Raw genomic sequence first — 25,513 nt, forward strand, 5'->3', positions numbered from 1 at the left:
ATGTTGCTAGTGTTGCTGAGCCTGGCTGCAATGTGCAGGAGCGCCCTGCCTCGAGAGCCGGTAAGCATCCCCCTCCGCCGTGAGAACCCCTTCCCTCCGTTCCCATCCTTTTAGCGGAACCCTGGCAAGCACATGAAGACCTCCCAGCTCACCTGTGGAGGAAATTGTCCATGGACCATCCTCAGAAAGGGGCCAGATTTACATCCCCGAGACAACCGCAATGGGCCTTGAACTCACACCATCGCTCTATTCCCATCCTGGAAGGTATCTGCGGCCAGACTGCCTCCCTGGGGCGTGAGGTTTAGAACTGTCACAGATGCCACCCTGGGCATTTGAGCTCATCTAGTCTTAGTATTTGCCTAGAAAAATGTGGGACTAAACTCGCACAGGTAAGCCTCATTCCAGGTTCATGATGACAGACAAGGCCGTATTGTGTATATTTGTGCTGCCCACCTATTGGGTCAACAGCCTGCGTCTGTCTGCGCGCTTGTTTTTCCTTTCTGTCTAGAGCCACGTTGACTCCTGAAGGCAGCCTTCCTTTCTTCTTCAGTCCCCACGAATGAAAGAATCTTTCTAGTTATTCAGAGGAAAAAAGCTCATCCTCACCAGGGCATTTATTTAGACGCAATCCCCACTCACACAACCTAGGCATCCTAGATGACTATGGGACGTCAAAGTGTGTTTATGGTGTCCTGAGGCCAGCAGCTGCTGTCCTTGCCCTCTCTGTACAAAAGAAAAATGGAATTGGGGGCAGCTGTGAAGAAAACTGGATGAACGCGGTCACCTCGCTTTTCCTACACCTTGTCTAGCTACCATTCAACTGGATCTTGGTTCCTCCCAGGTGGCTCATTTGTTTAATAAGAGAATGTCACAAACAAAGGACAATGGGTGACTTCATCCATTTGCTCCACAAGCAACCTTTGCTTCCTGTCTTCACCAAGGTTTTGGAAGTGAGAGGGCTGAGATCCTAGTGTCCCCTGGGTTTGTCACATTGTGTCCTGCCACCAAAGATGACACAACTAAAAATCAATGTTTTAGGCTCAGCAGACTTTTCCCAAACCGTACGATTTGAGTGTGAATGTCAAAGGGTTTAGTTCTGGCCTTTCACAGACACTAAGGAGTTTTACTTTTCTGAAAGCTGTTTTAGAAAGATGAAATCACAGTTACCCCCTGGATTTCTAAGTAGCTCAGCTAAGTTCTAGATCAGAAAGAAGTATGATATGATGTGGGGGTGGAGGGGCTGTGGGCCAAAGTCATAGCTACCTGTTTCTCCTCTTAGCACAGCCAAGCCTTAACTTGGACAAATTAATAAATGTTACATTGTCCTGAAAAGCATTAGATGGTAAAAGGGGCCTCACCCTGGCCCTCAGTAATCTGAGGCAGGCAAAGAAAGCAGGCATGTAGCCTATTTGGTCTTCAAGAGGGTGAGCAGTTGCCAGGAACTCAGGCCTACCAACAGCCAACCCACGGTCCATCAACAGCTACATCAAGTTGTAAAGTGCAATCAAACTAGCTCTTTTCTTTCAAAATATTTAAAGACTTTTATCTTTAATTGTGTGTCTGTGTGTGCGCGCACACACACACCCTTGCCTTCAGAAACCGGAGACATCTGATTTTGGAGCTGGAGTTAGAGGCAGCTGTGAGTTGTCTCTCCAGCTCATCTTTTCTTTGAAAACTTGTCACTTGTGCATGCATCTAAGGAAAAAGATGGTGTTTTGCCTAATTTGGTAAAGTAAGCATTGTGGTTTACTGGCTTCAACATAACACTTGGTTTCTCTCTTTCCTGCAGACTATTCAGTGTGGCTCTGAGCCAGGTGGGTGCATTAGAGAGCTGGAAAGGTCATGGGACACCAGGCACAGTCTGGTGCATTGTCTTCTTAACTAATGGGAGCAAGGATGCGTTTGAAATGGGTCGAACTCCTGGTGAATTAACACAAGGGCTGAGTAGAACTCAATAAGGGAAGCCACCTGCCACCCCACAGAGGGACAGAGATGGTGGCTCAAAATGGGGACATCACCGTTAGGATTAGGTAGCAAATGTTTTACACATAGGTACCTGACATGGTAGCTTTTGAAAAATGGGAGGGTTTTGCCCAAGAATGTGACTTGGGAGAGTCAGAAGGTCAGTGGCAGCAAAGGTTGAGAAAGAGCTGTCATAGTGTGGGCTGGAGTCCTGGGTGAGGCTGGGAGAAAGGAGGACTGGCATTAGTAAACATGTCAAACACCACCCACACTCCCCACCCACACACCCCTGGAATACAACACGTGCTGTGTAGTTTGGGACCATGAGGCTGAGAGAATTCATTTGGGTGCAGGAATCTGCCAGCATCCAGGAGTTTGGCTCTCCTTAGCACAAGTGAGTTGTGAACGGGTGATAGAACAGGAGAGATCACTTGGAGGAAGTAACTTCTGACTGGGCCCGAAACAAGAGTATCATATGTAGTCTCCTTGTCTCCCCCCAGGGCCATCTCCAGAGTGGATGGTCCAACACACGCTCACTCCAGGAGACTTGAGGGACCTCCAAGTGGAACTTGTCAAGACAAATGCCACAACAGAGGAGTTTTCAATTTTGATGAACATAAGCTGGATACTCCGGGCAGACGGTAAGTTTGCATCAGTCATAAATGTGAAGGACACCGGACCCACTGATTCTAGTCCTCGGTACACACCCACAGGCACAGCATACAAGAGCAAAAAAGAATCACAAAGTGGGGATTTTGGAACTCGATAGAGCCATTGAGAAGTGTGTGTGTGTGTGTAACAATATGGATGTCACAAACACAGCAGCTAGAGTACAAAGAGCTATATGGTTGTATCTGTAACCATGCCTACGATGGCACACAAGCCTGGAAGTGATCTAAAGCATAGGCAGCACTGGGTTGGGGGGCAGATCTTGGCTGAGTGTGTAAGTGTGCAAAATCACTGATGAGCAAAGGCTTTCCTCACACTTCGCAGAAGAGAGGATTCCCCTCGTTTTAGGAAAAGCTCCACATAGGTTACTTTCCTGCTTCTCAACTGGCATCATTGAGACCTGGCGTTTTCTCCAGGTGATGTTGAAAGCAACAAGCAAGTTCCTTACACGGGCCAATCCTGGGGCCCTAATGCCTATGTGTTTGGTTTCCATTTGCCAAAGTTAAATCTGGTTTAGTCAAGAGTCCGTCTGCTCAGCACCCGGGAGACTGAAACAGGAGATTGCTTTAAGTTTGAGGCCAATCTGGGCTATATAACTAGTTCCAGAACAGCCTGGGCTACATACAGGGTTAGACCTTGTATCAAAAACTCAAGGAGGTTGCACAAAGAGCCAGGACAAGGGTCCCTTTGACATGGGAAAAACAGTCAGTGGCAGGCTTCATCAGAATGATTTTCAGAATAGTAGGAGAGGCAGCCAGGGATGCCCCAAAGGGGTATTAGATCTGTGGGGGTGGGTGGGACTGCAAGGACCAGGGCAGGGCCCCAGGAGACTCCTGTGGGGTGCTGCAGTGGGCTTCGGCCCCACAGCAAGCAGGGCTCTGAGGTCTTTGGTTGATGATGTTATGATCTTTATAAAGAGAACTTAAAAATATAGGGATGGAGGAACGGACTAGAAAGTACAGTCTGTATGGACATAGGGCAGTCAAAACAGGCAGAGTCCCATACTGATGCTTAGAGGGTCTTTGTTTAAAAAAAAAACAAACAAAAACAAAACAAAACAAAACAAACAACAACAAAAAAAAAAAAAAAAAAAAAAAAACGAGCTGAAGCATCCACTAAACCAGAAATAAGCAGTGTTTAGGACCCATTCCTTCCACCCCTAGACACACCTACACTGAAAGACTCACTCTGGGATAGGTAAAGATCCTAAGCAGCCGTCTTAGGCTAGGACAGATGCATCGCTAACCACAGGCACTTTGTGCAACCCAGGCCAGCCTAGAAGCAAGGGCTCTTGGGCTTCGGAAGCTGATGAGCTGGTCAAGTTTGGGCAGAATGCACCCCCCACCCCCGCCCGAGGTTCTTAAAACCTCACTCACTCCATCTGCGCACTGGACACTACAGTACTCGCCAGCTGAGACAGAGCACCTAGACTACTGAGCCCACGTGAGCCACATAAGCGCTAATAAAAGCACCCCGCCCCCCACTTCACTGTCTCCGCAGCCAGCATCCGCTTGTTGAAGGCCACCAAGATCTGCGTGACTGGCAAAAACAACATGCATTCATACAGATGCGTGAGGTGCAACTACACAGAGGCCTTCCAAAGCCAGACCAGACCTTCCGGCGGCAAAGCAAGTACTTCTAGGCTGTCCTTGACAGACAGTCCCTTTGTGTGTGGAGCAGGAGTAGCAGGCGGGGGGGGGGGGGGGGGGGGGGGGGGGGGGGGGGGGGGAAGCCTGCCGGTGCTGAGCAGAGCAGGTGCCTGGGGAAGGCAGCATCTTTGAGGCTCAGTGCCCATCGAAGGGAGCGGGGAGTTGAACTTAAATTGTATCCTGGCTCTAAAATGCCACACTTTTCTGATTCTGAGCTATATCAATAGATTGGGCTGGGCCCAGAGACCTGCATCAGCTGGAGCATAGGGATGCTCCGTTAAATGACAAATGGAAAGGCGGGCAGTGGCTCTTACGTCAGACGACCTAGGTTCAGTCCATAGGACCTACATGGCAGAGCAATTCCTCCAAGTTGTCCAAGTTCTCACATGCACTATGGCCAACTATCCCCTATCTGCACGTGCACGCAATACATAAATGTGAAAAAAAAATCTACAAATGAAAATGGCCCCGCACAGTGGTTCTGTCTTGTACAGTACTTATGCCTTGTTTTGCTTTGCAGTGGGCATTCTCCTACGTAGGCTTTCCTGTGGAGCTGAGCACACTCTATCTCATCGGGGCCCATAACATCCCCAATGCCAACATGAATGAGGACAGCCCTTCTTTGTCTGTGAACTTCACCTCGCCAGGTAAACTTCCCCTCTTTGGTTCTTCCGTCTTACTGCCTCACCTGCATTATGGCATGTGGTATGGTGCAATGAGCCTTCGGAACCCTTTGGGGCTGTCAGCTTCATCTGTGGACACAGTATAAGCAGTCCTCACTCAGGGTAGAGTGTGAAGTGAGGCAAATGTGGGAAAGCATGTTCCTGGGTGCCAGACAGGACGAAGAACGCACCATCTCTCCCAGCACTTGCCCTGGGCAGTGCACTCAGCAACGGCAAAGCTCCAACTCTGGTCCTTTGCGGCTGGTGCCTTGAACTTTGGTGTCACACCACTGACTACATGGTACTTTTTAGCTTCCTGATGACACCAAAGCTCTCTGTTTATTGTTTTGTGTATGTGTGTGATTTTTTTTAAGTGAGTTTTATTTGGGGATGGTTTTCAAAAGTTGCAAAAGTAGTATGTTTCCACACAGCTCCTGGTTCTGGTTCCACTGGTTGCCAGCACTTTTGAAAATGAGGAAGTAAGATCAGCCTATTTCCAGTCTAAGCTGGGTTCTTTGGATTTCAGTTGCTTTCCCATTAGTTTCCTCCTGCTCCAGAGGCACTTAGACATTATGCCCCCTCAGCCTCTGGCCTCGCTTCTCCACAACCTTGCCAACATTATCTAGATTGTCTCCAGTCTGAATTTGTCTGATGCTTGCTTTGTATGTAGGCCGAGGCTTGGGTATGAATCCCTCCTTGCTATGTCCTATCTAGGGTGTGACACTGTTGGCAAAGGTTATGTGTACTAGACATCTGGGTACCCACCACCTGGAGCTTCATGTCTGGAAGAGGCAGAAGCTATATATATATATATATATTATCAACCCTCACTGTTTGGTTTCCAAGTCACCTCCTGGAGACTGTTTTGATAAAGGTTGTACTTAAGAGATTACTGAAGGCTTCCATGGGAGAATGCTTTTCTGTTTAACAGTAAAATGTTAAGTGCTCTGTTTAGAGCTGCTGTCTCTCTCATATCTGGAGTGTGTGTGTGTGTGTGTGTGTGTGTGTGTGTGTGTGTATGTGCGTGTGTGCCTGTGTGTGTGCGTGCGTGCAAGCTTGCATATGGGCAATGGGTTATAATACAGATACCTTTTACTCAAATGTAACGACTTTGATTCACATTCCCAGGCTGCCTAAACCATGTAATGAAATATAAAAAGCAGTGCGTTGACGCAGGTAAGTAGACATAGCATTGTGTTTCTGTCACTTGTAGATACTCCTGACTAGGGCCCGGGAAGCTCCATCCATCCTCAGATAAATAACTGAGATACAGAGATGGATGTTCTAGGTCGCTCAGTGAGGGGGCTGCTGGAGCTCTGAGCTGAGCAGCTGTCCAGACTGGGGCAGACTCTTAGGTTTACATAGTACATCAATAGCTACAGATAACCACTCCTCATGCTAAACTAACACTTTATCCCAAATCCCACTTGAAAACAGTCCCTGTGGCAAGCTGTTTAGTGACTGGAGAAGAGTCCCATTAGCCTTTACATCATCACAGCTGACCTGTGGTCAGCAGAGGCTCTGGGTACCTTCTGTTTGGATTAACAGAAAGGGTGAGACATTGTCCAAGTTATGACCCCAGTTGCCTTCTCATAAGATTCCCTTCACTATGGTAGATTCTTAGAACTTCCTTTCAATCATGAAGGAGACTTTTTTAGGATAGTCAGTTTCTCATCCCAACTTCTAAGGGTGAGTATAAACAGAGCAGTATAGTCTTCTGATGCTGATAAAGTTAGAGATACTGGGGAGGATCTTTCCTCCCACCAACAGAACCCTGTAAAAGAATGGAGCTGTGAGGGTGTGAAGTCCAGGACCTAGAACCCGCCCTCCAGTTCAATCCTAGAACCAGTTCCAGCCAGGGCCCCAAACAGTCCCTCAGGTAGTGAAGATAACCTGTTATTATATATGCACATGTTCCTGGAAATTTGTCCAGTCTTATTTGCAAGTCCTATGAGTGAGACTGCGGACTTTCTGATAGTTGATCTGCCAGGGACTCCTGTAAGCTGAGTTCATTTCCTTCCTTCTTTGTATTCAGCAAGGCTGGCAGCGTGCCCTTGTCTGTAGTCCCGGTGTGCTTCCTTCATATTTTGGGACATACTTCCTACCTCCTAAACTGGGGCCCTTCCTCCTACCCTAGAAAGGAGAAAATAGTGGCCCCAGCTCTCTCATCTCAAAAGGTAGGATGGGCACTAAACCCAGTCATAGACTGAGATCTGTTCCTAACCCCTACCAGTTCAAGGAAGCTATTTGTAGCAAAGTAGCAGCATTGGGGGTAGTCCCTAAACTTTCTTGGACATCGGATACTTTGGATTCTGGGAACAGTCTCAGAAGATATACTATAGCCGAGCCCCAGTCTCTTGAATGCGTGCCTAAGGATTTAGATTTGTTTCTGTAAAGCCCCCTTGGGGACTCAGATAAGGGAGGAGTTATCAGAGTACTCTCTCAACTTGCAGGAAGCCTGTGGGACCCAAACATCACTGCTTGTAAGAAGGATGAGAGGACTGTTGAAGTGAATTTTACAACCAATCCCCTCTCAAAGAAATACTCGGTTCTCATTCAACAGAACACGATATTGGGGTCGTCTTTAGTGACAGAGGTACTCTCCCCCTTATCACCACCCCACCCCCATCCTCTGGCTTCAGCATCTTGAAGGGAAGTACATACATTTTAGGATCCTCTGAATAGGTTTCAAGAGCTGAAGCTAACTGCTGTCCAAGCACACCAGGGCTATCTGGATTAATGTAGCAGAAACAAGCCCTTGTAGGCATCTGGGGACAAGGAGTCTAAAATCATCCAAAGGTAGAAGTTCTAGGCTTCTGAAGTGAATCCTTATTCAGAGTACGATGCTTCGGAAGCCAGTCAGGAAAAGTGGCTTCATTACTGACAGTCCCTACATCCATGTGACTGACATGTGACAGCTCTTGACTGTGTCTCACCTGTCTGCCCCAGAATAAACTGACAAGGACATCTGTAGCCATTCAGGTGGAAAAGGAGAGCAAAGGTGCCATGGTTCAGGTGAGTTAAACAATAGACTGGGAAGGGAGGGACAGCAGCTGATACATATTAGGCCTCTGATGCTTCTTTTAAAGGAGGGCAAGTCTCTTCCCCAACCAAGCAGTGTCATCAGACACTCCTTCCTGGTCGTCACAGTGGTGAGATCAGAAAGCTGACTCCCGTAGCTGTAGTGTCTTTTGTTGGGACTCGTGGCTGTTGACTTTCCGGAATTTCTTTTTACTATCATGGATTCTCAGAGTAATTCTGAGATAGGACAGCCATTTTATTTCCCCATGGCCTTAGTTTTAAAGGCTGGAAGGCTGAAGTCCAGGTCAATGCCTCAACTTTGGAGAGCAACTGTCTTCTGGAGGCTGGGTCTCAGCTGGCCCAGGTGGAAACAGGAAGTCAGGTCTCTGTAGTTTACAACTTAGGTATGCAGTGGCTCACAGTGCAACCCAACCACACCCAAGTCACTCTCCACTCCCTGGAACAACAAGTACTCAGGGTGAAAGACGGCAGACCCAGCACCACAGCAACCGCTCCTTTCAGGAAGCAGTGGGCTTTCCTCATGCCAGGGAATCACCTCCTGTTGTCTAGGGGAAGATTTGTATGTTTACTGGGATGGAGCTGACCTTTTGGATAGGAAAGTACCACATCATTAACAAGCACAAAGTTCAAGGGCATCGCAGGCATTTTGGTCAGATTGGATTTGTGGGCTACTGAAGTGTAACCAAGTGAAAAATTGACCATGCCAAGAAGTGAAAGCAGAAAAAAAAAGGGGGGGAGGGTATGTGTGTTGTAAGTGGGGACACTAGAACATTTCCTGAGGCACTTAAGAACTTTCTGATTGCCCCTTCTCAGCTGACCCCATACTTTGACACCTGCTACAATGACTGCATCCGACGCAAAGTGACAGTTGTGCTTTGCTCAGAGAAAAGTGCTCCCTTCCCTCCAGACGACAGTAAGTACCCATCATTATCACAGGATGGTCAGAGAGGCTCAGGAAGCACAGGGCCCCCTTCAGATTATGCTGAGTCTTGAGAGGAGCATTAAGAGGTCCCTGCCTGTGTGCCTGGAACTGCTTTGGCAGAACTATGCTGCCCCAGAGAGCTTACCACGTAAGAAAGGCTTGATTTAAATGAAGGTGTCACTTTTCAAAAGCAGGGGATACCAAAGGGGAAAGAGTGCAGAGTTGTTCTAAGTGCCACGAGACTTTGGAATGGGAATCAAGGACTAGTGTGAGCAGCACTGGGTCCGTGAGGAAATGTGCATTGTTCAAGACAGTCTGATTCTCTGAATCCTATTTGGTTAACAAATCAGAAACACTGGCACTAAAAGACGATTCCCTGGTGCCTGAGAGCATGTTCTGGGAAATGTCTGTGGATTTAGAGATGCCTAAGTTCTTTTTATGGACAAATAGAATGTTCTGGACCTAGCCTATGGGTGGAGCCAAAAGACAAGAATCAGCCAGACAAGCTTTTGATAATTAAAATACCCTAAAACCCTGACTTCTATGTGGGCACACTGGTGTGTCTGCATTATGTAAGTTCATCCTGAGGAACAAAAATTCTTCAAACAACACAAAACCCCCAACATTCAAACTCTACTTGTGAAAGTGAAAATGTGTGTGTGCTTGAGGAATAGAAACCCAAGTTTAGAGAATGGCTCCTAGTTCCTGTTGAGAATCCAGGGAGAGGGCTGGTGAGTTACGCAGTGAGTAGTCACCTGCTGTATACGTTTTGCCACCTGGGTTGGATGTCTCTCCTGGAACCCACAGTCGACAGACAGAACATATATCTTGAAGTTGTCCCTGCCTTCCACATATATGCTGTGGCACGTGTGCCTGTGTTTACACACATGACAGTAATTTTTTGTCATTGTGAGCCTAGCCTGTAATGGCTGAACCATCATCATTCTAGCCCATAGTAATACAATTTTTTTGGGAAGATACCTGGACACTGGCAAAGAACCTTTAATCAGCAGACCCCTAAAGGTCTTTTAGCCTTTGGTTTGAAAGTTCTAAACTTCCAAGAAGAGTACATTTACAAAAGGGTGACTGAGCTGTTCTCTGCAGACAGAAGCATGCTGGGAGGCTGGCTGCCTCTCCTCCTGGTGCTGTTGGTGGCTTTGTGGGTGCTGGCAGTTGGGATCTACCTAATTTGGAGGCAAGGTAAGAGGATAAGGGTGGTCACTTTCTAAAGACCCTCTAATGAGAGACCCTCCCCATCTGCATGTGTAGAAAAAGAAATCTACCTAGATGTGGCAACATAAACTTTTATACTCTTGGCCCTTGAGAGGAAGAGGAAAGGGGGCCCCTGGGGTTCAAGGATATCATAATTACTGTTCAAGGCTAGCTTGAGCTACATGAGGATGTCTCAAAAAAACAAAAAGTAGCCTTTAGTGTACCCTGTAAGTTAGTCCTATGTCATGGCAAAAGATTAACTCCGTACTTCTCAGCTAAGAAAACCACATAAATTTCCACCTCAAGAATATTTGCATCTAGAGGATGCTGTTTATGCCATGTTACTACAGGGCTACAATAGGGAGAAAATGGTACCAAGTACAGTTGACCCAACTCCTAATATGATAGGTAAGGGTCATCTCTGTGTCAAACTACAAAAGTTTTAACAGCTTGCTTCAAACACTGCCCTTAAACCTCCACAGCTGCTATGAGTTTATCTGGAAAGAGCTTGACTATGGAGGCTGATTTATTGACAGGGACTTAGAAAAGCAGCTTTTAGGGTTCAAGCATCAGTGTTTCAGGTAGTCAAAAGGACTAGCAAGGAATTTTTCTTCTGCCAGGAACCAAGCTCTCATTCTGGTTCTCCTGGTCCTGGCTGACCCTGTCTAGAGGGGATCATTTAATAGTGATGCTTTGTCTATGGTTAGGGCCTCCTATTTGCTGTACAATTAACAAAGTGTCCCCCACAGGAAGGAGCACGAAGACGTTTCCTGTTACCACCACGCTCCTGCCCCTCATTAAGGTCTTGGTGGTTTACCCACCTGAGATCTGCTTCCATCACACAGTTTGTGGCTTCATTGACTTTCTTCAAAACTACTGCAGAAGTGAGGTCATCCTTGAAAAATGGCAGAAGAAGAAAATTGCCGAGCTGGGGCCAGTGCAGTGGCTTACCACTCAGAAGCAAGTGGCAGATAAAGTGGTCTTCCTTCTTCCCAGTGATGTCCCCACCCTATGTGACAGTGCCTGTGGCCACAATGAGGGCAGTGCCAGGGAGAACTCTCAGGATCTGTTCCCTCTTGCCTTTAACCTCTTTTGTAGTGATTTCAGCAGCCAGACTCATCTGCACAAATACTTGGTGGTCTATCTTGGGGGAGCAGACCTCAAAGGAGACTATAAAGCCCTGCGTGTCTGCCCCCAGTATCGTCTCATGAAGGATGTCACAGCTTTCCACACAGAACTTCTCAAGGCTACACAAAGCATGTCAATGAAGAAACGGTCACAGGCCCGCCATGGTAGCTGTTTACCCTTGTAATCTACCCAGGAGAAGAGAGACCCCAAAGCCTTCCTACTCCACCTTCCAGTGACAAGATCTTTGTGATGACCCTGAAATGTACCACATAGGCTGTGTGTAGGTAGTGCTATGTACAGAACTTGCTTTAAAACTGGAGTTTGCAGAGTCAGAACATGAGCACACATGCCTGAGGCTAGTCATTAGCTGATTTAATACAGTTACAAACATTAATGAGTGGATCCTAAACTTGTGAATGTACCCAAAGCTGGGTAATGATTATCACTGAGAACTAAGTACTCTGGCCGTGAAGTAATAAGGCATTTCTCAGTCAGGTGTCTGGTCTTGAGCTGCCCGAGCTCTATGCTGCATGCAGGACTGGTTTAGTCCTGTAACATTTTAATCTCTTAATAATTGGTTTGGGAGGCACTCGTGTATAGTTTCCCAAGAGAAAAAGCCTATTACACACACAAGCTGGACACATTCTGCCTGACCAGATGATCCAGTGTACATGTAACCACTGTACTGTTTGATGTTTGTATGTTTTACCTTGCCAAACTTTTGGACCTGTAATCTTTTTATCTTAAGTGCTAGAAATTGAACCCGGGGTATTATGCACGCTAGACAAATGCTCTGCCACTGAAATATATTCAGTCCCTCACAGTAGACTTTTTAAGTGAATATAAAAACATCTCCAACTGGGTGTGGTGACACACACCTTTAATCCCAGCACTGAAGTGGAAGATGCAGGAGGATCTCTGAGTCTGAGGCTTGGCCACACAGTGAGGCTCTGTCCCAAACACATGTTACCTATAAATCTAGGGTCTACTTTTGTCATTCCCAGGGTTTTTGGATATTACATAACATTTCCTAAAGTGAAATTAGCTCTCTTGAAGTAATGTATCTTTTCTATAACCAATCGATTAAATAAGAAACTACCAAGGACTGGAGAGATGGCTCACAGACTCAGAGCATTGGCTGTTCTTCCAGAGGACTTGGGTTCAGTTTCCAGCACCCACATAGTAGTTCAAACCATCTTAACTCCAGTTTAGGGATCTGACAGTCCTCTTCTGACTTCTTAGGACACTCTACATGCATTTAAAAAACACATTCTATATACAGCAGTTTTTTTCTTGCATGTATGTGTGTGTACTATGTGTGTTTGGTGCCTGAGGACAGAAGATGGTGCCAGACCACCCGAAACTAGAGTTATAGGCACACGTGAGCCACTGTGTGGATACTGGGAATCAAGCCAGGGCCTTCTGCAAGAATAAATGCTCTTAACTGCTGAGCCATTTTTCTACGCCCCTAACATAAATCTTATATCAAAAAAAAAAAAAAAAAAAAAAAAAAAAACCAACAAGAATAAGTAAAGGTATATAGACTTGTCTTGAGTCCTCTAGCTTGGCACTTTCTGAGAGCAGCTTTTTCTTAATGTAGAAACTATAAAAATGTATATTAGCATAAATATTTGTTTAGTATGGCTTCATACAGCATAATAAATCTGTTTTGTAATGGGACTGTTTCAGGTAGTTGACTGTACAACGTTTGTACCTAGAGGTCTGGCATGTTAGTGCACCCCTTTTAAGACTATGGCTCTGAGGCAGAAGCAGGCAAATCTCTAAGTTCAAGGCCAGCCTGGTCTACAAAGTGAGTTCCAGGACAGCAAAGGCTACATAACTGAGAAATCTTGCTTAAGAAAAACAAAAGCAAGTTTGTAATTGATCCGGTGAGTTAGCACTTTTAAAACCTATGCATTTTTAATTATGTCTAGGTGTGGGTGGGGGGGGAAGGAGTCTGGAAGTAGGTATGTGCACGTGAGTTAACAGAGTATCCACTCAGAAGTATCACATGAGTATCTATCAGAAGACACCAAAGGCCTCAGATCCTTTAGAGCTGGAGTTGCAGATGGTGGTGAGTAGCCTGATACGTGCTGGGAACGGGACCCAGATCTTCCAGAAGAGCAGCAAGTGTCTTAATCACTGAGCTGTCTCTCCAGTTCCTGGGGCACACATTTTAAATGGGAGTGCCCTGGAAGGAGGCAGGCAAAGCTATGAGTTCCAGGATAAGACTGTCACAAACAAAGTCATGTTTTGGGGTTGTGGCTTAGTGAGAGCACATTTGTATATCATGTACAAAGTCCTGGCTTCACTCCACAGCAATACAAAAAGTGTGCAAAGAAGAGGCAATGTAAAAGGCCACAGAATTTACTCCTGACACGTCTTACAAATAAAATAAAAACCCAAAGATGCATGAAGTGCAAACTCCCTGCAGCCAGCTTCATGAGCAGATACTCTGATACGGTTGAGGCCGTGCAGGTGTGGCAAGCCTCAGCTATTTGGGAAGACAGTTGTCAGAGGCTGATTACAGAAGATGGATATGGCTTGTGTCAAAACTTGGACAACAGACCAACTTCCTCCAAATCAACACCTGCCACCGTATGAGACACTCACATGCAGAATGATTTACAACAGCTGCATTATGCTTTGGAAAGCACGGGAATGAGTGTAAACGCTTCACAGCCCAGACACATAAGATCATATTCTATGAATTTGATCCAGTGTGAAAGTACATACCCAAATAGTATTCCCAAGTGAAGCTATCTGCTGGCAGCCCCTCTTGCATGTAAGCTGGCACCAGTAGTGCTGTTCCCGAGACTGTTACAGTCCCTGCTTATGTCCATGGCTCATCTGACCCACTTTTATCTGTCTTCCAGTTCTAATGACACGTCTGGTGAGAGCTATGGTAGGAGCAGATGCCCAACAGCCAGCTAACCAATTCTGCTCCATCTGCCCTGCCTTTCTCATGCTAAACCCCCTGGGAGTGCTAACCTGCCCCTGCCTACGCCATGTCAGGGAGTACTCACTGGGGTGTGTGTGTGTGTGTGTGTGTGTGTGTGTGTGTGTGTGTGTGTGTGTTACAAAGACAGTGCTTAATTCCAAGAGAACCTTGGTATGATGTGCACAGACTGGCCTCTTTGGCTCCTAACTACTGCTAGAAAAAAGGGAAAATGGCCACAGCTGGCTTCAGTGGTCACATAGTGGCTGCATGAAGAGTTAAAGTTTCATCAGGGTGGAAGGCTGGACAACAAGGTTTCCTGTCAGGGACAGGGTGGACCTAACTGAAAGTAGATTATCTCAAATCAGGGTCATACTTTCACATAAGATTGAATTAATTTAATTCTAGAAAAATTCAGCTTCAAGGTCAATAACTTAAGATACATACACTCTTTAAGTCTTTATGTCCAGAGACTTGGTTGTGGTTTCACCACACAAAGGCAGCTCGTTCCCGCAGCATTCGGACACCAAAGCGTTGCCATTCTCGCTGATAAATCCACAGTTCCTGAGTGGTGTCCAAGCACGCCAACACTGCGCCTCCTTTCCATGCAATCAGCCGGGGATCCATGTCCTAGACAAAGACATATTTTAGCAAAGGCAGGCAAGACAACACCATTTCTGCAAGTAGGGTGGGACCCTGCTCAGTCAATAGCAAATAATCGAGGATTTACATCTGTGTAAAACACAATAGAAAACTGGCTGTGGTGTACCTCAGCCACAGAGCACCTGCCTAATATGTGCAAGGCTCTGGGTTCAATTCCCTGAACTATCACGACCAGAACAAAAGGCAGAATTTACCAACATGCCCATCTCTGCTACAGCTGAAGAGAACGTCTCAATTTTTAATACTGAAGACATCATTCTTCACTACTCTACAAACAAGCCTGTAGGCAGGCACATGTCCATGGAAGTGCCAAGAGAGGAAGGGGACCCCCAAGACCCCTCCCTCAAAAGAAAATATCTCAAAACACTGCATGGGTTCCAAATACAGACAGGACTTATTTCTAAACTCCTGGCTTTGTGTTTCTTTTCAAAAGAATTCAAGAAAAAAAAAAAAAAAAAGGTCCTTGAAGACCTCCAGTACCCAGACCAAAAACATTTCTTACAATGACCAGAGAGAGGAAAAAAGGAGCAGTTCTGCTTCTTAGGGCATGAGAAAGTCAGTCCTACCCTGATGCACCTACAGTTTTCATAAGGCTAAAGTCACGAAGAGCAGAAAAAGAAAGCCAGTCTCGGCACTGGCCAGGCACATCAGGAAACACCCAAACTTGGGAGGTAGCAGCAGGCAGATCAGGTCAAGCCCAGCTTTAACCACGGAGTGAGTTTGTTATCTCCAAAGATCAAGTCAGGCCTGGAGAGATGGTACAGGGGTTAATAACCACCTTTCCAAAGGAGCTGGGTTCAGTTCCCAGACTACCTTAACTCCGTTTCCATGGGATCTGATCTTATTTTCTGGCCTCTGAAGGCACCATGTACACACATGGGCACAGGCATACATATAACACACAACACAAAATCTTTGAAAAACAAAAGCACTAAACCAAAAGAAATCTAGCCATGAGTCTAGAGCTCCTGCCACCCTTGTGACTCTCTGAAAGTCATGTTTGCATTTCTCTAAGTCCTCGACACTCCGTAGCCAAAGGCCTTGTCTCCCTAGGTCTCACTCTCCCAGCACATTATTTAGATGTCACCATGCTGGTCTCAGTGAATATTGTCCCACCTGTCCACCTGTATCATGAAACAACTCACCTTGGGCCTTGTGATCACATCCACATTTTCAATAATTCGCCGGAATGAAGGTGGCATTTTGTTGAGAATTCTGTGCTGGAGAAATTCTTGAGCTTTATGAAACATCAAACCGCCTCCCACCACCAGGATAGAGCTATACATCTTCTTTTTGGTATCATCAGATGCTGAAAAGATAGTCCTGCCAGTTACACACCTAGATGGCCAATCCACTATCTGTCACCTCAACAGCCCAACAGCCTCAAGGATCTGTCCCCAGATCCACCCTCAACACCGCAGACAGGGACCAGCCGCCCACATCACACCCCATTCCTCCTAGGATTAGAACCCAACTTTTACAGGAGGTCCGTGGGGGTTCCCGTGGGGTATGGTCTACCTAACCACACTGGCTATGCAGGCTGCCTCAGTGCAGATGTCACAGCATTTGAATGCTAAGTTATCCCTCACATTTCTCAGGAAAGCCACATCTATTCTCCAGAGAAAGAAGGATTCCTTATTACAGGTCTTCATCAGAAACCCAGCTGGGACTCTTTGGTTCAACTCTAGCATGTACCAGAGCTGTAATTTAATGGTACGTTTTAATCTCCATCGGCAGCACTGGCTGGACTGGTGGAGCAACTGCAATGGGGCCAGGAACCACCTGCACTGCATTACTAAGTCCCCAGCCTCTGGCAAGGCTAGACTGGAGCAGGCTTGATGATTTTTGAGAAAATGCTGCACTTCACAAGCAAGACTGACCCAGTTCACTTCTCCGCATCCCACACTGTCTACTGGTACCCAGGGTGAGCTTACAGCAACAGTCTACGCTGTGCAGAATGGCCTTATCAAGGCCCAAGGCCTTTCCCTCAAACAGTGAAATGGCAGTTTTTCTGGACATCAGTGCAGTGAGGGCTTCCTCGGACTCATTGCCGGCCATCAAACAGTCTCCTTGTGAAGAAGCCAGATCCACCTCCTGGGAATGGAGTCTTTCTGGGAGATCAGAGGACTGGCCACGGAGATCCCCTTCAAATCCAATGGGTTTGGATGCAGACTTCCGGTCAGCCGTGGCCTTTGCAGACTGTAAGTTAAGAGAGAAAGCAGTCAATGGTCTGAGCACAACAGATATTGGAGCGGTTCAGTTAGGAGTCTCCCCTTCGGAAGTTCTCCAAGGCAAATGTTGGCAGAACGACCAGGAACACAAATGTAGTGTCTTTCTTATGAATATTCTATAGCCAAGAACTTGCCTATCAACCATGGAATAGAGACCAAGAGACCTTCCACTTTGATACTGTTAACTGGCCTTCAGAATTCAATCATTCAGTGAGCTGTAAGAGACACTTCCGTCTCAGATGCTATCTCAGTTGTGCTGTGTGCGATCTGTCATGGATAAAAGACAACATGAAGCCGTCCCCAGACTATCAAGAGTGAGCACCAGCAGGAAGACAGATGAATACTTAAAGCCTGGCCAAGGCAAGAAAAACGTGCTAAGCTTTTTACTCCACAGACAGCTGGGAGGCAGAAGAATGGTGCAGATATGTCCAAGTGGCTGTGGATGCTGACACGAGCAACTCCAGGGTGGACTTGGCCTTTGCCAAAACACCACATTACTTATATGTCTATGCCCACTCCAAATCATTTAAAACGCTTCCCAAAGAGTGAAAAATAAAACTTCTCCTTGTTTCGGCTGTTGAGAACAACAACAAAAAAGAGCCACCTGTAAGCTGGGCATACAGGTGAGGATGCTCTGCCAAGGCCAAAGCAGGCTCTGACCATGTGGGCAACTTCTAGACCCTACTGTCTGTCAGTGGGCTTTAAAACTGAACCATCCTCCCCAAGCCGACTTTCCACTGATCCAATCTACCTCCTTCTGGTCTCTAGGACAGGAACAGAGATGAGCAAGGTCTCAGCTCCTTGTCTCGGCCGTGAGCTGCTCATACCAGATTAGTAGTTAAGAACTTGAATTTATGCCTTTCAGTAGACATCCGGTTACTGGGCCTAACAAATAATTCAGCTTTTTGTCTACAGCAATATTTTCTGTATTAAGTACAGAATAAGTAAAATTTCAAATATTGTTCTGAAAACAGTACCAAGTGGTCTGTTGGAGCTGCATCCATCACAGGGACCTGTTAATTCTGGGTAAAGTGAGGATGTGTCCTCTCCCAGCAGAGCTGCTGCGTACCTGTTCTTGCTTGCTCTGTGTGGCCAGCAGGTAATGCTCATCATGCGGATCCTCAGGATCTCCCTGGGACCTGTGCTGCAAAGTCGTCATTTTCTGTCCGACGATCCCAAAGGTTGCTGGGTAAAACAGTGCCATTGGAGCCTGGGCATGGAAGGGAGAATGCTTAGGGTAAGATGGTGTCTCCTAGGAAAGGGTGAAGCTCCATTCTTCCCTAGACAAAAGCCACCAAAAGCAGGTGCTCCATGTCACATTGGGCAGCACTCCTTCTGGGAAAAGGATTGCACAACAGACCAGAAAACTCACATGTGAGACTCTCAAAGCAGATGTAAAGTAAATACCTTAGAATCTACTTTATGATTCCCTAGGAAGAAGAGTGGCCATCTGAAAACCCACCATGTTCTGAATAGTTAAAAGAGGAGCCTGGGGGCTGGGGAGATGGCTCAGCAGTTAGAGTACTCTTGGCAGAGGATCGGAGTTCAGTTCTCAGCACCCACCCTGGCAGCTCACATCCACCTGTAACTTGAGCCCCAGGATCTGATACCCTCTTCTGGACTGTGTGGGCATCTGCACAAATACATGTCCACCCCCACATACACTCACACTATCACATGATTAAAATGCAATATTTAGAGAAGAAGGGGGGGGGGAGATCTGTTCTAATCTGTATTCTAACAGGGACGACTTTCTGTCAACCCACAAACATACACCTGCCGAGTTACCTGGAGCTTTTCGTCTCCTAACCGAAACTGGTAAAGCAGGGCCGGGGAATCCGGGTGCCGAATCTGAAACTCATGGTCCTGAAGCCCGGAGATGTCCTGATTGCAGAAAAAGATGCTGTCAGTAGGAGTGTGAGCAACCCCTCCAGTTCTGCACAAGCCGCTCCACTGTGTGATCCCACATACCCTGGCTAACCTCTTACCCCAAACTTCATAAAACAAGATCTCAGCTCTACCTTGTCTCTCTACTTAATTTCTGAGATTTCTGCCACCGATACTTTTCTGGTTTTGTCATTACTGACAGACACCCGTGTAAATAAGGACTCAGTAAGAGTAAGTCTTTATGTACCTTGCAAAGCTGGGACACTTACAGTTTCTCAAGGTTTCTAAGATTCACAATTGTATCAGCTGAATAAAGTTTAGAACTGAAGCAATCCACATACAGCAATGAAATGATTACACTGTACACAAGACACAGTCCACAGACCACCTGCACCTATCTCCTTACATGTTATAGTCATTTCCCTTCAGCCTTTGTCCTGTGGCACAGCGGTCAGACCCATTGGCACAACTCTGACTGCACCCACGAGCTTGCAGAGCAGAAGAGCTTCACTTCCCGGCTTTACCAGTTTACATGAACAGACAGCACGAGACTGGTACAGTTGACGTCCCTTTTAAATATCTTACATTTTCCCTGGAACCAAAAATAATCAACATTAATTCTGTTCGTACCTGATCTAAATGACAAAAGGTTTCTTTAAGGTGCTGCAAGAGGAGGCAGTCCATTTTATTTGTTAACTGACACTCTCTGTAGGGGAATCCCGCTCGCTGCATGAGCCAGTAGAAACACCGCGACACGTCAGAGCCCCCATATGCCAGACAAAGCCTAAAGTTAAGAGAAAAGGGAAGATGGTTAATCTGTCAGTTTAGAAGGCACACAGCATGTTTTAAGAAATATCTGTAGTAAGAACTAAAAGACTAGTTAGATGAGAGACTAGAACTGCAGCCAAAATGAGCGGTGGAATGCCTAGACCAGCCAGTTGTTTGCAAAGAAGTATTCTGGACTAGAAAAACAATGCTGAGACCCGTTTGTGGTCAGATCAATGTGCTTACTGCAAGGCAGACTAGCTTTTCACTCACTAGCATGTAGGAATCAGGCAGACAAGACACACGTGGGAGAAAGGCTCAGTGACAGCATCCATTAACGAAGGTCTCTGTTTATGTTGGAGGAGACAGATTCTTTGCTTATTCTGTGGTTTGAAAACTACAAAATTAGACAAGGGATTTGTTCAGTACTTGTTTTGTTCACGTGTGCACCGATGAACTCTTACGCACCACTGTGATAAGGAAAGCAGATATCCAAAACTCTACAGAATTTAGACCCAAAAAGACCTGGTTTGTCTCTACAAGACTTGTTTAATAAAGTTTTTTTTAGCAAACGACTATGGAAAAGACAGAAAGCTAACTTGCACAACACACCAAGGCTCTCAGGAAATAATAACGTGAATGTAGGATGGAAAGCCCTATAAGGATAAGACCATCTGCATAAATCTGCCCTTGGCCAGAACTTGTACCCCCAGCCTCAATGGACTCCTGGTGCAGAGTTCATCTCATGGGCCATTTCTGGCCTGTGTTGGTTTGAACAGCCTGTGATGGGAGAGCATTTAGGAAATGGCACTTGCTAAGAGCCTTACCGTGTGTTCCGATGAGACACCCCATCTTCTACACAGCACACACTTGTTTTCTGGTCCCCAACATCTACAACGCAGGTGCTGCTTAAGCCACTCCCAAACGTAGCACACACAGACTCCTGATGGACCACGATCCCTGACATTAAAGAGAGGAAGAGTGGCGGCACTCAGGTGCACAGCAGTAGACACCATGGAACAAACATCGATTCAATTTAGGAGCCGAGAAATGCCTGGGCAGACTATTAGGAACACCCGTCTAAATAAGACAGTGTTCAGTTAACCCAGCAGTTTTAAGGAGTTTCAGGGGCACCTCAGACACACCTGCAAAGCCCATCTTCATCAGTATCATGTGGACCAGCTCTTTCACATGCTGTTTGTTGTAGATATCTGGGATTAACAAGATGCACCTATAATACTGAAGAACAACAGTGAAAAACAGAAGAATGTGTCAACACCTGTTTGGTCACGTCCAATCCCATAATACCTAACCCCATGGAGGCTTCCCTGCACAAGGCAGCAGCTGCAGACACAGGCCCTGAACAAAAGACCAAAACTCCATGTGCTCCAGGCCTCTTGGTTTCAGGAAGAACCAGGATCAACCTAAGCTCCCTGACTCCTTAGAATCACTAAAGTCATGGAAACCTAGGGAGGTAATGTGTCTGCGTGAGGTACAAAGAAACGCCACGAATGTGATCTAGCTACTGGCTTCAGAGCAGTACCCAGACACCAATGGAGCAGTACGGGAGAGCAATCGCTGGACAGGATTAAATAAGGAAGAAAAGGTCTCCTCACAACAAAAAGCAGACAGTGTTTCAAGGACACTACCTTCCACACACACAACCCAGTAACAAGAACTTGTATTCACAAGAATCTCAAATTCACCCAGACAAATGGGAATTCCCTCTACCTTTAAATCTTTCAGTGGGATTTCCAAATACTTCTGTATTGCATGAGACCATATCACTTCAATATCTGCCAGAACAGCCGTTAGGGAGCCTCCAGGGCCTGGGTGGATATTCAACTGACCCCTTCTGATAGGCCAGTGAATGTTGTAACAGTCCATTGGGTTAACATACAAGGCCTAGGAAAAGAAGTACATTGTTAGAACTGTCCCTGAGGGTTTTCTGGACTCACACTCAAAACTCTAAAGCCAGAAAGTTAGTATTTTCTGACTGCTCTAGTATTTAGCGATTTAGTATTTAGTATGGAGTATTTAGCGATTCAGAGGACCAGTGTACATTTCTGTTCTTCAGAAACGAGATTAAAAGTGTCAGGACGCAGCAGAGTGAATTTCAGGACGATCTGCCATTTTTTTTTTTCTGTCTCATTCATTGCCAATGTTTCTTACCTCTTCTCCTACCAAATACTCAGGCTGGTGAGATGTGTTTGTCCATTTGTTTCCCGAGCAGTGATCTAGAATGGCAGGCCGCATCTGCTTGTTGTAGGAGCGCGTCTGGAAACAGAAATCAAAAAACGAGCTAGACTTCTGCAGGCAGAGTCCCCTGTGTCCTCTCAAAAAAACTGAGACACATGGTGAGACACTGACTGGTCCTCTCCCTCCTCCTACTCCTCCCTTTCTTTTTGGAAGTTCTAATTCATATTTGCATAATGACCCAAGGAACATATGGCCAGGTACCACAGCATTTTCGTGACAGGCCACATGTTAGTGTGGCTCTGAAGGATCATAATGGAACCTTCTAGAGGCATACTCAGTCACGGCACACGGCCCGATCTGTGTGGTGATGCCTATGGAAGTGAGCTTCCAGTCACACACAGTATAGGACACAGAATCACACGCATGTATGACACTGAAGTGAGCACACACGCTAAGTCTACACTACTGACTGTTTAAGGTATATACCTTCTACTTACCCGTTTTTAAAAACACCAGCCCTGCGGTCCTTCAGAAGAAGAGGGTAATTATCATAGGAACAGACTGCTACACACACGTTACTGCCTGTGAAGAATTTCCCATGGGACAAGACAGTGACACTAGTGATCTTGAAACTGTGTGGGCTTGGGAGGGTGGGTGTCTTAGTTTTAACAAATAGTTCAAATGTGGGAAAAATTCTAAAGAAAGACTTTTAATAGCTTCACAATGCTGGTTAGTGACAGTATCTTTAGATGTTAGTATGAAAGGGTAAAGTTATGATACACGGTGCATCTCCTGCAAGCTGAGGTCAGACGTGTGTCCTGTCTGGCAGCTATGGCTGCCCTGTGCAGCTGAATGTCCTGGTGGGGTAAAGGTCAACATCAAACACTGGTAGTGGACACAAAACAACTCTGGCACCGGCGATTCAGTGCATTACTGCGGATGGTGCTGCTGCTTCTAAAACATGGCTCACATCCAAAGGAACAAACACGTCCCTCAGGTGCAGTTCCCAAGTTTAGGTAATCCCTCCCGCTCCCCCAAATCTTGACTACTACAGAGTCATTAGTTTGAGTCCATGGTTTTCATGATCCAATTCTTTATGTATGCATTTTTTCAACACATCAGACAAACAAAGCCCTTCTCCAAAAAAAGTTGAAACATTTTAAGGTGTGTAAACTATTATTGAAGACATCAAAGAAAATAAACTTAGTGTATGATGTTTATGAAGTCTCCAGCAGAGGACAGAAGGGTTCCAGACCTCCACAATTACCCACCACCACTCCCTCCTGACTCTCAGAGGGCAGCTTCCACAAGTACCCTGCAGCTGCACATTGTGGCTTTACTGATTTCTTCCCCCAGAGGATTTATTTACTTTCCTATTGTGTGTATGAGTGTTTACCTGCATGTATGTATGTGTGCCGCATACCTCCTGCCTGATGCCCTGGGAGGCCAGAAAAAGGCATCAGATCCCCAGAACTGGAGTTATAGATGGTTGTGAACTGCCATGTGGGTGCTAGGAACTGAAGGTAGGTCCTCTGCAAGAGCAGCCACTGCTCTTAGCTACGGAACTAAGTCTCCAGTCCCTACTCCCCTTTTTAAAAATGTTTACATACATGAACACATTTGTGGTAAAGCTGGCTACAGAATTCTGCATATCGACATACTGTACACTTGTGAAGGCTGGGCCACAGAGCCCAGGTGTGCAGAAGATACACTATCTAGTCTTCTGTCACAGGCTCTACTGGATGGACAACTCCTCCAGGGATGTATGGCACATACACTGTTACACATGACTACCTCAAGAGAAGTGGAAAAATACGAAATGTGAAGGAAATGTAGACTGAACCTGTTCTGGTGACACAGGGATCCGCCTTGTTCCGTTTGACATCTTTTTAGACCATATTGCCTGGTCCACCATTTTAAGGCCATTTTGTCTTTGTTCATTACTTTCGGGTTTCTGGAGAGAGAAATGAGAGATGATCAGTGTAAAAGATTTAATGAAAAGAGAAACCAACAAGGCATGCTACAATGCATCCAACAATGGATAGATTCTCTCTCACCAACAAGTAGCATCTCCTTAATCTTTGCTTAGACGTGGTAACCCTAAGCATGGCAGAGCTGGGCATGGTAGTACATGCCAGCATCCAAAGAGCGGAATGGCTGAGAGAGGGGGTCTGGCGTAAAAGGCCAGCCTGGACAATAGGACAAAGCTTATCCCAAAAATCAATCAAACAGACAAAAAGTCAAAATGGAACCCTGACAAAAAGCCTATAACCTCAGCGTCTTATGACTGATAAAAAATGTTCAGCCCCATTCAAATTACTGCCAGGCATGGTAATGATACACATGAGGCAGAGGCAGGCAGACTTCTGAGTTCAAGGCCAGCCTGGTCTATACAGTGAGTACCAGGTAAGCTGGGGCTATACTGTGAGACCCTGTCTCAAAAAAAAAAACAACCCTCAGAGATTCTTCATACCGCCACATGATGCTTATCTTTCTGATTCTGTAACAATGTCCCATCCCTTTACATATTTTTAATAAATCAAGAAGTATTTCAACTTACTTTAATATTGTAAATTATCTTTTGGGTGGCACCATTCCTAGGCAGTAAGCCTGAATTAAGAGTTGAGAAAGTGAATTCGTGCACGCACGCAAACACACACACACACACACACACACACAGACAGACACACAGACACCTGTTTCTCAACTGTTTCTAGACTGTGAATCTAACCAGCTACTTCAGGTTCCTGCCACCTTGACCTCCCCATGACAGTGGACTGCCTGTAGCCTGAATTTATGAACAAAATAAACCCTTCTTCCCTGAGGTGCTAGGGTATTTTATCACAGTAACAGGAAATGAAACTAGCTAAGATGAAAATTATACTTGCAGTCCTGAGTGATATTATTTTTAAAAAGTAGAACTCTGAAGATCTTTATTCAAGATTCCCAGATACACTTAGGTATTTAAGGCCCCACCCCAACCCCCACGGTAACAACCCTGGGCGGTTCCCCAGCTCCTGCTTTCAGACTTACATTTAGTCCTTCCCTTAGGAGCCAGTTGTCCTTGTACAGAGGCTGCCCTTGCTGTTTGTGTCTTCGTGCGATGACGTGAGGAATGCTGGCAGGGAGTGTATCTGCGGCTCGGCCGATTCTGAGAGTTGTCGAACCTGGGTGTATGACGACAATAAAGTTGCTCTGGATTTGCTGCAGGCAGAAAGACAAATGTGAATTTAGAAAGACACAGGTGACAGGTTAACTAACACACACGTGTTGTTGTATCCTCTTCCACCCAAATAAGCCCATTCAATGAAAACACAACTCAGCTAATACGAAAACTCGTGCCTAGATTGGGCAGATCTACCACTGCACTACTCTGTTCCCCAGCTATGGGATCCCTTAGAACTTTCAGTTTCTCCAGGCCACGTGTTTCAGCTTCATCTTCTTCTTCCTTTCTCCTCCTCCCCAGACCCTCTCTCTCCACCTTCCCTTCCCCTGCCCAATCACGGGCTCTCACATTTATTATACAAGTTAAAATGGGAAGAAGGTTCTGATGAAGTCACCTGAGTAAATGACTAGGCAGCCCT

The 25,513-nt window shown here is 46.0% G+C and overlaps 2 protein-coding genes across 3 annotated transcripts in view; one reads left to right on the forward strand and one right to left on the reverse strand.

Annotated features, from left to right (window-relative positions):
• Nucleotides 1-11,430, forward strand: IL17RB (interleukin 17 receptor B; the record flags this gene model as incomplete). The annotated part of the gene is made up of 11 exons (XM_080925961.1): nucleotides 1-60; nucleotides 1,790-1,814; nucleotides 2,463-2,603; nucleotides 4,132-4,259; nucleotides 4,801-4,927; nucleotides 6,071-6,118; nucleotides 7,396-7,538; nucleotides 7,892-7,957; nucleotides 8,798-8,897; nucleotides 10,011-10,106; nucleotides 10,868-11,430. The coding sequence occupies 11 exons, from the start codon at nucleotides 1-3 to the stop codon at nucleotides 11,428-11,430; spliced, it is 1,497 nt and encodes a 498-aa protein (XP_080782087.1).
• Nucleotides 10,011-25,513, reverse strand: part of ACTR8 (actin related protein 8) — a 19,265-nt gene continuing 3,762 nt past the window's right edge. The window contains exons 2-15 of one of the 2 annotated variants that reach the window (XR_013975270.1): nucleotides 24,963-25,133; nucleotides 23,773-23,883; nucleotides 21,903-22,007; nucleotides 21,462-21,635; nucleotides 20,876-20,969; nucleotides 20,558-20,690; nucleotides 19,596-19,749; nucleotides 18,867-18,962; nucleotides 18,148-18,288; nucleotides 16,782-17,046; nucleotides 15,993-16,156; nucleotides 14,632-14,814; nucleotides 10,940-11,013; nucleotides 10,011-10,090 (exon numbers count right to left, since the gene is read on the reverse strand). Coding sequence is in view for 1 of the 2 variants with exons in the window: in XM_080925960.1 (XP_080782086.1) it covers nucleotides 14,671-14,814; nucleotides 15,993-16,156; nucleotides 16,782-17,046; nucleotides 18,148-18,288; nucleotides 18,867-18,962; nucleotides 19,596-19,749; nucleotides 20,558-20,690; nucleotides 20,876-20,969; nucleotides 21,462-21,635; nucleotides 21,903-22,007; nucleotides 23,773-23,883; nucleotides 24,963-25,133 (1,752 nt within the window). In the remaining variant the exon portion in view is untranslated. Of the gene's footprint in view, nucleotides 10,091-10,939; nucleotides 11,014-14,573; nucleotides 14,815-15,992; nucleotides 16,157-16,781; nucleotides 17,047-18,147; nucleotides 18,289-18,866; nucleotides 18,963-19,595; nucleotides 19,750-20,557; nucleotides 20,691-20,875; nucleotides 20,970-21,461; nucleotides 21,636-21,902; nucleotides 22,008-23,772; nucleotides 23,884-24,962; nucleotides 25,134-25,513 lie in introns of those variants that run through there. The other variant, XM_080925960.1, reaches the window with a different exon arrangement.

The sequence above is a fragment of the Micromys minutus genome (assembly GCF_963924665.1).
Source record: "Micromys minutus genome assembly, chromosome: 12".
In the NCBI taxonomy this organism is placed as follows: domain Eukaryota; kingdom Metazoa; phylum Chordata; class Mammalia; order Rodentia; family Muridae; genus Micromys; species Micromys minutus.